Genomic DNA, 15,417 nt, shown 5'->3' with positions numbered 1-15,417 from the left:
CATTTATTCAAAACAGTTTTAAGCATTAACGTACTTCTTTCTTTTAATGGAAGAACAAATCAGATGCCCAAGACGTTTAATTTGCATATTACATCTTTATTAAACAATGCCTAAAACCCCAGCATCAAGATTTAATCAGCGCTACAACAGCAAAGCTCTATCATGCCCTAAAAAACAGCCAACAGGTTTGTTTTGCCCCTCAACTATTATTGCATTAGTTCCACATAGACAAGGGAATAATCCAGAGTGGAATATCTCTGTCAAGAAAGGCTCATATGAAAACATTTCATACACAATGCTACTGGTAGAGGGAGTAGAGGAAGGTGTATCCTTATGTATTAAACACAGTGCATCACTTAAGATGTACTTCGTCGGATACACGTGACTGGGCTATTTATTATTAACACTGGGTTGTTTTTGTTTTTTCCTTTTGCATTTAAATAATATTAACAAGAACAGAAATCCAAACATTAAATATACTGAATATTTTAAGAATAACTTAGAGAGCTGGATTTGTTGTTGTCTTTTGGAAATCTCCATAACCTCGACAGCTGTACAGACAATAAGAACGTAGAGAAATTGGTGCAAAAGGTACAATATACTGTTTAGCTGGGTCATTTTTAAACAAAGCTGCTACAATCAGGTAAGAAATTAAAAAAATAAAATAAAAGGCTTAAAGAAATAGTTCAACATTTTAGGAAATTGTGTTTCATTTGGATTTTTGCTGAGAAAAATCAATACAAGTCATATCTGTACAGTTAACATGAATTTGTCAGGAACTGCTTAGTTTAGCATAGCAGAAAGGCTGGAAACAAGGGAAACAGTAGCCTGGCTATAAAAATAAATTTTAAAAAAAAATATACCACAAAGATATTTTAGAGTGTAATTTTGGGGAAATGAGCAAACAAAACAAAACAAAAAAATCACAATAACTATGAAACAGAAAAGAAACAACATGTACCTAGTTAGTTAGTTACAGCTAAGTAGAGATTTTATAAGAGAAATATGGCACCATGCCAAACACCCAAAAACAAAACAAGATAGCAGACTTGATTCTAGAAGAACTTTTAGTTTGTTTTGTGCAAGTTTTAAGCTTCAGTAATGTGTACAGGACACAGGACAACTTACAAGGGGAATGAATTCATCCTTCTAAAAGCTAGGAGGCTAAAATTGCTAGTCAAGCTTGGCTGTGGTGCCTGTCTCTATAATGGATTTCATGGTTTCATGAGTACAAGCTACCTCATATATCACATACTTTAATGTATTTAAATAGTTTATGAGTTTATTAGGCTTGGTAAAATTGGTGAAGAAAAGTAATGAATAATTTTTTTTTAATGTCTTAAAAAAAAAAAAAAAAGAGCTAGCTAAGCTTAGCCACTCACTGAATTGAATTAAATGAGCTTTAGTCTAAATTAAATGACAGCATTTCAGTTTATTTAATTCATGATTAACTTGTTACGGTTGAAAAAGCTGAATTAGACCACATGTTATTTAGGTACAAATGTTTGCAAGGTTGAGTCAACACAATATATAACATGCCAGTCTGTGGGCTTGACCTTTGGAAGCAGCCACAGGTCATACATGGTTTCTCTCACTTTCAGTCTTTGCATGAAACTAGGCTAGTCTTCTTGAACTCTCAACTAGACAATAAGTAAGAGCTAGGGTGACCAGATGCCCTCTGCATGTGGGACTGCACTGCAATTTCATTCCTTGTCCTCCTGTCCCACATCTTGAGACAATGCCCCACATTTTGACTGGTTCACACTTTTCTAAAGTATGGCTTTGATCAAGCACACGTTTATTATAGTCAACTGAAGCTTAGCCCATCAGTTCAAGTTACCAAAACATAACAAGCTTTGCAGCAGTATATTTTGAGTAATTGACATGTCTTTTTTTAAATTTATTTTTCAGTTTCACACAGGAGAAAATATGGTGTGAGGTGGCACAGTATGCATTTGTGTATCCCAACTGTCTTAAATTTGCGCTAGTAAGAAGGGCAGCTACCGTTTCCTTTTATTCTTCTTGTATTTACAAGAGAGCAAGAAAGCCAGAAAAGTTGCTTTCAGATATCTTGGACTGCCTCCCTGCATTATCCTGTCCTACTTTGTCCCACATAAACACTGTTTGTCACACTTTTTTTTCTGAGATCTGGTAACACTGTGTCTTTAAACACAGGCCCCGATGGATCCCCCCGACTAAAACCATAATTAAAACTACACAAAATAAAAATAAATGAAAACCAAATAAAGTATAAGTCTGAACTACTACTACAAACGATGGGTAAGCAGATCATGTGTACACCATTTTAAAACCACTGCATCAGTGCGATGAAAAGCATCAGTGGCAGCTTGAGTACGTTTAAACTCATCCAACTGGAACTGAACTCTATCATCATTTTCACACACTTGCAGAATAACCCACAACAAACAACGAACTATGCTGTTAATTAACTACTTGTATTTGTACCACAGAGTTCTGTTGTTACTGATAAACTGCTCAAGAACATAAGTGCGTCAGACTGTGGGACTGGGTGACATGTTTGTTCATTACCATAAACACAAATGCATGATCTAATCCTGTGCTGTCCTCACTAGAACACCAAATGTGGATCAAGCTGCCAATTAACAGTGTGTAACCAAGCCTGATTGTGTTTCTGTTGTTTAACTTGTTGAGCTTTACCCATTTATAACACACTACACTGTTAGGAAGGGGTCAGCTGTTATCGAGTTGGCTTTTTGTTGTCCACTGATTTGTATAAGCACTGTTCATTATGGATATATATGCAACAACAGCAAATCTGTTGGCAATTGAGCTAATAAATTTGGAACATCTAAGAAGAAAAGCCATGCAGTTGTTGTGAGACTGTTTTATATGTGTACGTAAATAGAAACTAATGGAGTTCACAGTCAAAAACTGCTTGTGTGTATTTTTTAAAATACATTCATTTTCCCATTTTACTGTGGGTTCAATAAGACTATGATGTCTGTATGTTGAAACAGGAATCTACTGATACTGGAACTGAATCACAGTTTATATTTACCAAAAATCGTGAAGATTTGGCACATAAACAAACTCTTTCATTGGTACCTGTACTGCACCTTGTTCATTACAAGAGCACACACCCTTCTGGCTGGTTTTCAACTTTAGTTTCACCAGTAAAGCAAATTTAAACTATTCTCCATCCAGATGTGTGTTTAAGCGATCATTCAGAAGCAAATACTCTAATAATGCTAACAGTGGTGTTATATTACAGTAATAAGCAGATTTGACCTCCCCTGGCCCCTGGGCTCTTCAAACCATGACACAACTTCTCTATAATTGACAGTAATGACAGATTTGATAGTCCAAAAATTCAAAATGATATTTCAGCTAGGAGTTTAATTTTAAGGCAACGGGTGTAATCTGTCTGATAAAACCTTTATGAATAAAACTGAGAATTTGCATTTTAGCCTAACCATCAACATTTTCTCTCCCCTCTTAAATTAATGCAACTGCAAGTATAATGCATTGGATTTAAGCTCAGGTGTCCGCTCTCAAAAAAGGTGATCAGATTGACATTTTGCATAGACAGGAGAGTTTGATCAATCTTCCCATTAAGTCTCAGCAAAAACTAAAAAAAAAATACAACATAATTCCCAAAATGTCACAGTATTTCTTTTGAAACAATATTTGGATTTGTAACAGCAAGCAAATAAATATATTTACAAAGTGCAGCACCACAGACAGTGTCGTCATCAGTGGGAGAAGTTATAATTAAGTGAAACTAAACAGATGAGATAATCGTGTGTGCCAAATGAGGTTAGAGAGAGACACCGAAACTATTACTTGCATGAGCGAATCATCTCTTCGAGTCACACAGAATATTCTGTAGGTTTTCCCAGATACTTTTCGTTTTAATTTTTAAAATTTACCACATACTAACTCTTTGTATATGGCATGTTTAATATTATAAAATACAATCTATGCTAAAAAATAAACATTCATAACAGTAATTTCCATATTCTAATGTAATCTTTTCCATGATCAACACAAAGTATTTCATCCAGTGTCAAAACATGTGATCTTTTTTGGTAACCAAAACCCTGAAATGCCAAATAAACCGTGAATGTGATAAACTATTCTACCCCACTGAACAATGAGTGTGAGGTCCGATTGCTGAAAATAGATGCCCCTTGAATAGAATACATATCTAAAAAGAGTTTGTAATTTGCATCTCATAGTTTCTGCTGATTCAAAAAGGGGAGCAAATACAAGTATTGCCAAGTATCTACGTACTAATTAAAAAAGCTGTATAAAAATGCAGAGCATCAACTACTACCTGCATGCTGTAGAAGCACTACTCTATAGGTAATACAAAATGTACAAAACAAATGTGCTGCAAAACAAAAGAATGTTTCTGAAACACGCATAAATAAAAAGTACAGATAACATCTGACAAGGCAGATGGACCTTAGTTGAAATGTGATATGAACCCAATCAGCCCCCATGACCTGGACCCATAAATGTCTACTAAACCCTCACACACCCCAGCTTCCTCATTATTGAAACAAACAAAAAAATAGTACACATTCTGTTTCTAAGGCCTTTTGTACACTAGCTAATGAAAAAACAAGTCTTACTGTACGTTTCCCTTTACTTTTTCTCTGGACCTCTTAATCAATATTTAAGCCAGGGGTGAGCAGCGATGGAAGCTTTGCTGCGGTCTCCATAGTCATAAAGCAGCTCCTCGCCATCGTCAATATTTCGAGAGGCGATGAGAATGAGGTGAGGGACACCGTTGATGTCGTGGAGTTTGGTTTGGCAGTTCCCATTTTTACTGTGATTTATCAACCTACCCATTCGACCAGTCTCTTTTGTAGCATCCACACTGTTGGCAGAAACACATACATTTACATTGGTGTTCGTATTAGAGGTTGTTTAATATACATGGTAAATGGCCTGTATTTATATAGCGCTTTACTAGTCCCTAAGGACCCCAAAGCGCTTTACATATCCAGTCATCCACCCATTCACACACACACTGGTGATGGCAGCTACATTGTAGCCACAGCCACAGCGCACTGACAGAGGCGAGGCTGCCGGACACTGGTGCCACCGGGCCCTCTGACCACCCCCAGTAGGCAACGGGTGAAGTGTCTTGCCCAAGGACACAACGACCGAGACTGTCCAAGCCGGGGCTCGAACCGGCAACCTTCCGATTACAAGGCGAACTCCCAACTCTTGAGCCACAATCGTCCCACATACACAATATGTTCGCAAGACAGCATTTACATTTTCACATTAAATACTGAATTGTTTTCAGTGACCATATTAACTGCTATGCTAATGTTTCATTTTCATTAAAAGAATAAAACAAAAAAATTGAAATTAATAATTTGTCCTATCAAACTGGTGGCTTTGGTTTCATAACTTAATATAACACAAATTCCAAAATGTCCAATGAGTGTTCATAGAATCCCAGAGAAGTCTTTTCTTCCTACCAGTATGTTTTGCAGAGGTACTGGAAGTAGTACATGTAGCAGCCGGTTGCTGGATTTTGAGCATATTCGGCTTCTCTCTTTTTAGCATCGGTGATCTGTAGCAGGTCTCCGTGATATTCCACCACATAATCGCCTTTCTGGAAACACCGAGTGGCAAACACCGCTCTCCCTTTTCCTTCTATGTATTGCACCTACAAAAACAGTACAAGAGGCTTTCTGTGATGACACAGCTTGGCAAAGTAAAGGTTCTTCAGTAAACATATGAACAATGTACAATTTGAATTTGGTCACTCTGAGCCTTTTTGCGGGCTTCATATTCAAATTAATTCTTAAAATAAGACATTTTTGTATGAGAACATGACTGAGTAAAATGTAAGGATTTTTTAAAGGTCTACAGTAAATCCTCATTTACAATGACAATAAGATTTTTCCTTCAGATGAAGAAAGAAGAAACAAAGAAAATTCAACGTACCTCCATTCCTTCCTCTATTCCACTTGTAATGAGATCGTCTATGAGCTTCTTTTCTTCGCACTGGTAACAAAATGGAACATGAAACAGGCCAGACCAGATTTCTCTTCATACACAGAGTCATGCAGCGGGGGTAATAGTTATTTAACCCCCAGATCTCTCGCAGTGCTTGCGAACAAGGGTTTCTCTATCAAGTGCCAACTCATCTTTTGCTTGGGGATCAAATACTTTCATTCCATAACAAATCAACGGAAATCAATTTTTTTTTTTTATGTTTTTGATAAATATTAAGTCTCTCTCCATTAAAACAAAACCACCATAAAAATTAGAAACTGTTCATTTTGTAGGTGAGCAAACTTATAATTTAAGCAGGGCTCAGATAACTATTACCCCCACGGTACATCCACATTATTAATAAAAAGTATATTTCCCTCAAACACAGTCAGAGCACCACACAAGTGCAAACATAAAGACAATGTTTTTGGCAATACTAAACATGCTATGAGAGTATATGTTAGGACAAAGCTTTTGTCATGAGCATTCTTAAAGATACAGCTAAGGTCAAAACTCCACCTTTGAACTTTATCTACTCTTAGAAAATCTGCACTTGTGGAAACTGTCCACCAGAATTTTCCATTCGAGAAAATTTTTACTTAGCAGTGACACTTTCATCAGTCTGAGAACCAATCAGTTAAGGTCTTCTGACTCCAACTTCCTGTTCTGCTTGACAGTTATTGTTCACAAATTTTGATCAACCGAAAAAACAAGAACTAACAAACACACACAAAAAGGCTATATCATCATAATGTATCCAGCCATAGCCTACAAATACAGGTACACTATAAACTAAAAGCAGATTCTGGTATGTTGCATCTTACCTACAGGTACTAAACACTCATATTCAGATATGCTTTTGTAGAGAATATCTTCTAATGGTGATTTGTATACATTTAAAAACATTTTTTATATCAGCTATTTTCAGCCCTTACTCTGATATTCAGTGACACCACAAACAATTCAGACCTGCTCTTGTGTCAAAGTGTGGAGTGGGGGTGGGAGTTGCACATAATTGTCACAAAGACAAAACAGGTTTTGGCTGAGGGAAAACACTTTAATAAGACCCATACTTTTCCCACTTCTCCAAATAAAACCACTTCAATATCGAATAATATGAACACCTATGCCTAACTACCTATAACATATGTTGTAGTACATTATGAAATAGACTTTTTTCTTACCTTGAGCTCCGTTTTACTTTTTCTTGAACTTCGTCTTACTGGATAGAAGTCAGTAACTTTCCGGTTTTGGGAATTTTCCCCTCCTGCCCTATAGTAAATAAACACATTGCAACATCAACAACTATTATACCCATTCAGCCTAATGATAGGCTATTACAGCACTGCACCATTTATTACCAAGAGGCATTTGAACTCCTTCATGGATAGGTGCCATATTCATTCAGGCCAAAAAGGGAAAAAAGTTTTCTTTGGATTTAGAGGACCAAGGATCAAACTACTGACCTTCCAACTGAAAAGCCTTCCCCTAACCACATTTAGACACTCGGTGGTGATGGTTTAACTTGTTATTATATAATATAATATTATAGTATAATATTATACTATTAAACACTAGTCTATTAATCAAGATTAGCCAGAAGAAAGTCTGTTTAATCAAATTAAGCCCATCTAGCCAAACAGAAATTTGGCTGTCAGTGAAAAACTACAGTCAACAGACATTCAGTTTATTAATGGATCACTTGGCTTTTGAGATCAAATCTGACCTTGAGCCAACATTCTTCTAACTAAGGTTAGCCAAGTCCTTGTAGGCTCTTCAACTGTAATGTCTAGGATTTTCTGTAGCAAAATTTCCCTTGAGTGGATAAGACTGGCTCGTTCATCCAAGCTACCAGGGCTGATTTAGTAATTTAACTGTCAATTTTTACATTTCTTCATCAACCAACATTACCAGACTAAAACTTACCACATATATTCTAAGTAACTAAGTCACAGCTAGTTGGCTTACCACTAGTCAAGAAAGCACTGGAAGATTTAGACCAAATATTTTAAAAGTCTAACATTATGTCCAAGTTAGTCACCAAAAACACATATAATACATTATGCAAAAGAGTTCAGACTATAACTATATTCCTTATATAGTGTCCATGTGTGTAGCTCTTGTGTGTTAACGTGTTTACAAGAAAATGTAGTAATTAAGATATAAATTCACTTACAAAGGTGCTCCAAAACCTAATCAGACCACCTTATCCATACATGGTATCTGGGGTATGAACATGACATTTATACTATGTATGGTTCCTGTATACAAAAGGCAGCATGAGGGCACACTCTTCTGCATGTACCATGAGGAAAGGTCGTAAAAATGCACCAGTAATCAACACATACATTCTTCGAGTGGATTTCTTTCCTATGACCTTGACCCGGGCTCCCCTCCTCTGGAGGCCATGGAGAGCGCCGCCATTATTGGCATGTAGGGGAGTATGAGTTAAGCCATTGCTGAGGGGAAGGGAGAGTTCAGGATGAGAACAAAGGTAGGCTTCGGTGCAGTGGAGCTGCAGAGGTGATGGCTGTTCATCAGACCAGCAGGGTGAACACTGGCTGTAGCTGTTCTCCATCTCTGTGAAAGCTGCCTTTGGGTCTTTCGTTGGAGTGCTGATGGTATTCATTGTCTTTCCTGAGAGTGAATGGAGAGAAACATCATCCTTAAGATTCAGACAAATCTTGTGCTTCTAGTTTCTCTCACTGGAAATTCTTACATGATATATATATTAACAGGGATTCAGTTACTGTCCCATGGACTGTTCAACCAGCTCTCCTCTGCTAGCGATCAAACTGAAGAACTGGAGTAAACATACTCACCTTCTCCTGGCTTCTGGACATCATTCTGCAAGGACAAAACTGGAGAGCACTTTCCTTCCTGTGTCAACCTGATGGTGGGCTTTTCATCTTGAACTGATGATATGGAGTTGGTGCAGCTTAAGAGGGCGAATGAATGGCTGTTGCATACAGTGTCCTGTGAAAGGAGAGAAAGCTTGATCACTCTCTAGATAATTTGTTGATAAGATGTAGCTTGTTTTCTTCTGTAGGAATGAAGCTGAAATGATGCAATCAACAGGAAGGGATAAGATCAACAGCCGCTTTTACTTTGTCACGGTGAAAACAGTCAGATTGGGGTGTGTTTTGTGGTAATTCTATTAAACTACTTCACTTGAAAATCTAGAGCTTGATTTGCATATTAAATGTAAATGAAATGTCTAAACACTAGAATACACACAGGAAAGACAATATTATAATCATTATAATAAAATATCAAGATGGGTGCCAAATGATAGATAGTTTTCTAAAAGAAATGTATTCATTTAATATTTAGAGAGAACTCTCATAGGTCTGACCCAAATCACAAACAGGTATTCGATTAACTTGGGATCTGAAGACTGTGAAACCCAAAAGATATGACCCACATGACTTTCATCCTAAATAAACCCTTCAGTGAACCTTGTACCCTCAGGACAGAAGCATTGTCATCCTGGAAATTAGCATTCTTATCAGGGCAGAATGTTTCAACATAGGACGAAGGTGATCACTCACAGTAACTTTGTGCTCATTTAGAGCAGGGGTCTCAAACTTAAATGAGCTGTGGGTCACTGCTGGTACTGTCATCTCATTCGAGGGCCACATTAGTGTTCAGAGTAGTACAAAAACAAACAAACAAGAAAACACCCACAAATATTTCCGAAAATTTAGTGTTTTGTTAGTTTTTTAAAGAAATTTCCAATATTGTATAACAAGACAAAACTGCAGAAGTCAACGCATTTTTTCATTACTCTTAACTGAAGCCTTTCATTGAACTACCAAATAAACAAATTGGTGCTCTCTTTCTGGTGAGACACTTGAGTGATCTTATCCTCTGTCGAGAAGAAGTGTAGCTAAACAAATCCATCATAAATGGCCCCAAAGCATGACACGCGCAGCGGATCGCCTCGTTGTAGAGGTAGGAGGTTCAGCTTTTCCTTTAATTTGTCACACACATTTATTTACATATGCGTGTAATTATTTTTCTATATTCATTGATTCCTTAATAGCTCTCCTCAATCTTATCATTTCATTCAGTACAAAACAGTCGCTACTTTCCACCAGTGTTGTGGGTGGGGCCTGGAAAAGGGGACCACGCTGGATCCACACCCACCTACACTCCCCAGTCAGCCCCTTTAAATCCAGAGTCAAGGCACAGATAGGCCTCCTGACTCATTATCTCCCGATCACATCCATTCAAACCAAACCACGGAACTGATTTTAATCTATAAACCCCGCTCAAAAATAGAAATACAAATGCACGTATTTCGATCTCTTCTAACATCAGAAAATGCTGCCGTGTCCTCGGCTGCCTGACACATGCATGTAGCTTTCAGTAGCCAAAACAAGCACTCCCCAACAAAACAGCACCTCTGTAGCGAGTCTAACGACACTAACTTACAGAAAAAAATGCTACCCAACTGGGCTACAAGTATTAACTAAACACATTTCCACCGACAAGCACCTTAGTCTCAAGAGTTATCCCACTTTAGCTAGCTCTCTGTATTTAACCACAGTTAGGCTCGACGGCGATGACCAAACAAGCAAACTTACCCCGTTCATGTCCGACTTGTTTTCGTTGCTCCTCGCTCGGCACTCTCCTCTCGATTAGAGAAAAACACGAACAGAAAATCCAGTAAAAGGCTAACCTCGCCCTGCTCCTACAAGGGAAAGATGTCCCTTCACGTCGGCCGCTTCCACGGTGACTGCGTGCCCTTCTGTTGCATTTAAACCTACAGCAGCTCAGCCAATACAGCCTCCACAGCTCCGCTCCGCCATCTTCCTGTCTGCTTGTAAATGAAGGAGAGGTGTGGAGGAGCTCCGGCGCCCCCTGCAGGTCCACAGCGACAGTACAATTATTGTGTGTTTTGTCTTTACGTTTTCTCTGGTTTTATTAGCCAAAATTTCGATACCTTTAGTGTCTGCCGCGCAAAACAAACCAACACTTCCAGGCTTCCATGTTGTCTTATTTTTTAAAATTAACTGGTATTTTAACGCAGTAAGCCTGTGTAGGTACTGTATTATCAACACTCAGAGGGCACCAGTGCAGACTGTAAGTTTGTAAATGGATTTGTGTTTCAATAGTGGCCTTCTACCCAGTTGAACACTCAAAGCACTTTCTACTGTAGGGTAATTTATCTATGCCTAATTGCTTTCTAACATTCACACATACACACACTCTGATGGTTGAGTACCTTGCCCAAGTATGGCTCAGTCTGGGGACTGGAGGCCTCTGCCCTTTTAATTGGTAGACTACCACTCTACCTTTTGAGCAAGTCTTCCATAAACAAAGCTAAAGCTATATTAAAGAGGACCTCTTAGTTAATTAATTAATAAGTTCTTGGTTATAAATTATGTCTGTTATTATTAATCTCTGGTTACCCCCCCCCCCCCTCATCTTTTGTCCCGTTTCCCTCCACTACACAATATAATGAACCTTAAGGCAACTGTTGTTGTGATTTGGTGGTATATAAAACTGAACTGAACTGAATTAGATTCAATATTCATAACACATATCATAACTGTTACAGTAGCAGATGGTCATACTAAACATGGGCAAAGTTTCAGATTCTCAGATCAGTATGTGTACAGCTATTGTAATCCAAAGACAGTTTTTCTTTTCAGATTTATTTTCTGTTCTTTAATTTTTATTATGCCAAATTATGATATCCATAATATGGTGAGTTCACTGTTGAGGCAAAGGAGCCACACCCACTTGCTTTTCAGAGCATCTGTTTGAGAGTGGGAGAAGAAAATTGGCTTAAAATTTAGAAAACTCAAATGTCCCGTTTATACCAGATAATGAACTGAGGTGTATCACAAAGGCCCAGTATAAGAAAAATACAGATTATTTGTAACTGTGAATCAAAGCAACAGTAGAGTCTAAGAGTAAAGCTATAGAGTTAGAAATAGGCAAGATTTAATTTCTGCTTCAAAATCTTTCATGTACAGCTTAGTACAAAGTACCAAAAGTAAATGTCAGTCATCATGTGCGCATATATCAATTAATAAGAAAAATAATAATAATAAAATGTACATTCACTGTACATTTTAATATCATTTATTTCTTTATTGAGTATCTGTGTTTACTAAAATCAGTTTAGGTCTACTTGCTAAACATTAAAAAAAATTACAGGACAAGGGGCAAAAGATTGAAATTAAAACTATGTGCTATTTCTTAGCTTAGCGGAAATCTCACTTAACTGTCACATTTTTAAAATACTCACACTTACAATTGCCTCTGTGCAAAGGGTTTTATAATACAATTCAGTACAATACATAAAGCCACTGTTTTTTCATAACTGAATAACACTACATGGCTTCTGTGTTGATATCTGTCATAAGGTATGTGGATACCAGTAGAGTGAAAAATCCCCAAAATATTGCCAAAGCTGTAACATATCATAATGATTGTATAGACACCAAATCTGACTCTTTACACTGATATAATGAAGATAAAAACAGTAGCTTTATAAACAACAGCACTCAGAGAGTGCAGGGCCCCCTGATGGACAAGGGCTATGCTAAAGCTTTGATGTTTTATGCTGTTTGTATTACTGCTGACGCCAGCCTGCTTTTGCTACAATATGATTACATCAGACTGTTATGGCGTCATTGTGATGTTGTAAGCTGTCACAGTGAAAAAAATAAAAACTGTGTTGTACAGCTCTCTCCATGACCATTCATAAAATATATTACTCAAAATTGTTTCTTCAGACAAACAGACAGCCGTACAGTACTCTCTCCCAGAACCATCTTGCTTTGAGGTTACAGTATCAACCATTGCAGCACCATGCTGTAATGACTCAAAGAGTTGAATCTGGTTCATAATTTATGATAGGAAAGGGAATCTGTTGTTTACTCACTCTATATGTTTACATTAACTAAAGAAACCAGAAAATTTAGTTGTTTATAGAGAAAACATGAGTGCATTGCATGCTTCCTCAAGCTCGGGTCCTCTGCCAGAGGCCTGGGAGTTTGAAGGTATTGCACAGCATCTTAGGTGTTCCTAGGACTTCACTCTTCTGAGCAGAGGCCTCTGATGTTGTGCCTGGAATCTACTGGAGCCACTCTTGAAGATTTGGGTTTATATTGTTTCCTCTGTATCAGTGTAGGGTCTTTACCTTACAATAAAAAGCGCCTTGAGGTAACTGTTTTTGTGATTTGGCGCTTTTCATGCTCCTGTTACCACTGGGGAGACTTTGGACTTAATCTTTCACATCTGCTCCACTTGTTTCTTCAGGCCTCGGTTCCTCTTTTCTTCTATTTTCTTGTGCTCCTACATTTTATGTTGATGTCCACTGAGATTGCCACTCTATCACAACAGTCTTCTGCTCTGTACAGTTCTCAAAAACCCTTAGCTGTGTGTTCCCACTTGTGTCTAGTGTATGTTGTCCAAGCTAGCATCTTACATCCTGGTACTATGTGCTGGACTGTTTCTTGGGGACCTTTGATTATAGTCTGCAACTTGGGTCCTGTTGGCTGTGATAGACTCCTGCCTCTGTGGATCTGGTGCTTAAGGCCTGTTCTGGTGCTGCTATTATCAGAGCCTCTGTGTTGCTCTTTAGGCCACAGCCTTTTTTGTATTTTCTTCCACTGGTAATATTTCCTAATGTCAGCCACTTCCTCTGTTTGTGAATGGTACAATGATATGTCTTCCATGATAGTTCCTCCATCTCATCCAGCTACCTAAGACATTTTTGTAATAGCTCATCTCTGGGTCCATATTCCTGATGTATTTGTGGATGCTCCATAATTCTCAAGGCAGTTGGCTGTAGCTGACCTTTAATTTTCATCATGATTCCCAATTGCCTGTAGGATACCCTGGTATTTGTAGCTGGTACCATTAGTGTGTATTCTGGCAATTCTTATCTAGTCCAAGTGACATCCTGATGTCCACAATAGAGATCCTGGTGAAGTGGATCAGTGAGTCGATGTCTTGCTTGCTTCTTGTGTACATCTTCAAATCATCCATGTACAGGAGGTAACTAGTAGTCACTCCACTCTTAAATCTATCAAATCCACACTTACTAAAGAGCTGGCTTCGGGGGTTGAAGCGTATTCAGAACAACGGCAGGGACAGGGCATCACCTTGTTATATTCTGCACTTGATGACAACTTGTGCAACTGCCCTGGAGTTGCCCTTAACCCTTTCATGCATGAAGTATGACAACCTCAATCAGGATTTTTTTCTTAAGAATTTGTATTCATCTTTAGGGATGTAAAGATGAATAAAATACTTTAAAAACAAAATCCTGATTGATTGTCATAATTCATGCATGACAGGGTTAAATAACAATAATTACAATGAAACACGTCATACATCTATAGTAACATTAAACGACCAGTGGGTGGCAGGGTATGGAGTGAGACATCAGTGTCCAATATAGTGGTTTATGTGCAAGTATACCATCAACACTGACGGAAATACAAGAAAACAGCCTTTGAATAGCTGTCCATTTGTTTGAATAGCTGTCCATTTGTTTGAATAACTGTCCATTTGTTGAACAACATAATTATATCCACTGTTGCCCAAATTTTTAAAGCTGCTTTGTTCCACTATAAGGTGTAATACCACCTGCTATGTCTACTTTGCTAATTCTGTTTATTCCAGCTTCTTTTATACTCAAAGTACTGAACTATAGAACATTTTCTTTCATGGTGCTCATGAAACATATGGCTGTTCATCTGTTCCAGTTAGTATTTCATTTAGTCCTAAATCCATATTTCCTGTTTTATGTTTCAGCCTGTAATATGTACTCTCGCTGATTTTGGATTGATGTCTTTTTCTTTTTTTTTAATGGCACATTCATCATATTCTAGCTTTGTTACTAAATGAAAACCTTGTGGTTACTAAGATTATTAGAGCCTCTAGAAATGACTATTTGATTTTGGATTATGAAATGACTGTGGACTGCTGATTTTTATAGGTGAAAGAATGACGAATAACCATAAATTCATTATATCACTATTCTGTGTTTATGTGTTCAACTTTCATAAATCAACTTTGCCAACAAAAAACACTTCTTTAGTGTTTTGGACAGCTAATGTGAGCATTATTTCTTCTTACTTGAACAAGAAGTCTGTAAAAACCTCGTGTCCCAAAAATTCATTTACCTTTATTTAATTTTGTATTTGTATTTGTTTATTACTTATATTGATTAACTTCATGCAGTTGTAAAGTATACACCCCTCTGTTTCCATCTATTCACTCCCACTTATACGATTCAGGGTCGAGGGGTGCTGGAAGATATTCATAACAGTCATATCCTTTTGAAATATCCCGTCGTTCCAAATTTTACCCACTGGGTTCACATCTTATTTCATAGTAAAATAAAAAAATAGAACAATGAAAAAACGATGAAAATATTTTTTTAAA

The 15,417-nt window shown here is 37.5% G+C and overlaps 1 protein-coding gene across 2 annotated transcripts; it reads right to left on the bottom strand.

Annotated features, from left to right (window-relative positions):
* Window positions 1-75: 75 nt before the first annotated feature.
* Window positions 76-10,845, bottom strand: kmt5aa (lysine methyltransferase 5Aa). Of its 2 annotated transcripts, none has more exons than XM_014410398.3 (7): window positions 10,593-10,845; window positions 8,826-8,979; window positions 8,352-8,640; window positions 7,188-7,275; window positions 5,953-6,012; window positions 5,481-5,671; window positions 76-4,867 (listed from the first exon to the last, which is right to left on the bottom strand). In XM_014410398.3, the coding sequence occupies exons 1-7, from the start codon at window positions 10,599-10,601 to the stop codon at window positions 4,657-4,659; spliced, it is 1,002 nt and encodes a 333-aa protein (XP_014265884.3). In that variant the 5' UTR covers window positions 10,602-10,845; the 3' UTR covers window positions 76-4,656. The 2 variants fall into 2 exon arrangements, with proteins under 2 accessions (XP_014265884.3, XP_076742863.1); XM_076886748.1 differs by lacking the exon at window positions 10,593-10,845 and adding an exon at window positions 9,555-9,695.
* Between the last annotated feature and the right edge of the window lie 4,572 nt (window positions 10,846-15,417).

This window comes from Maylandia zebra, linkage group LG7 (genome assembly GCF_041146795.1).
Source record: "Maylandia zebra isolate NMK-2024a linkage group LG7, Mzebra_GT3a, whole genome shotgun sequence".
NCBI lineage: Eukaryota > Metazoa > Chordata > Actinopteri > Cichliformes > Cichlidae > Maylandia > Maylandia zebra.
The sequence above is the reverse complement of the archived record's forward strand: the minus strand, read 5'-3'. Positions and strand labels throughout refer to the sequence as shown.

Excerpts from the sequence above, each read along its gene's own strand:
- kmt5aa (XM_076886748.1), bottom strand. The coding sequence starts at position 9,644 with ATGTGGCCCTCGAATGAGATGACAGTACCAGCAGTGACCCACAGCTCA. Across the intron at positions 8,641-8,825 it reads TGTCCAGAAGCCAGGAGAAG|GAAAGACAATGAATACCATC; the intron begins GTGAGTATGTTT and ends ATTCACTCTCAG. Across the intron at positions 7,276-8,351 it reads AAGAAATCCACTCGAAGAAT|GGCAGGAGGGGAAAATTCCC; the intron begins GTATGTGTTGAT and ends TATTTACTATAG.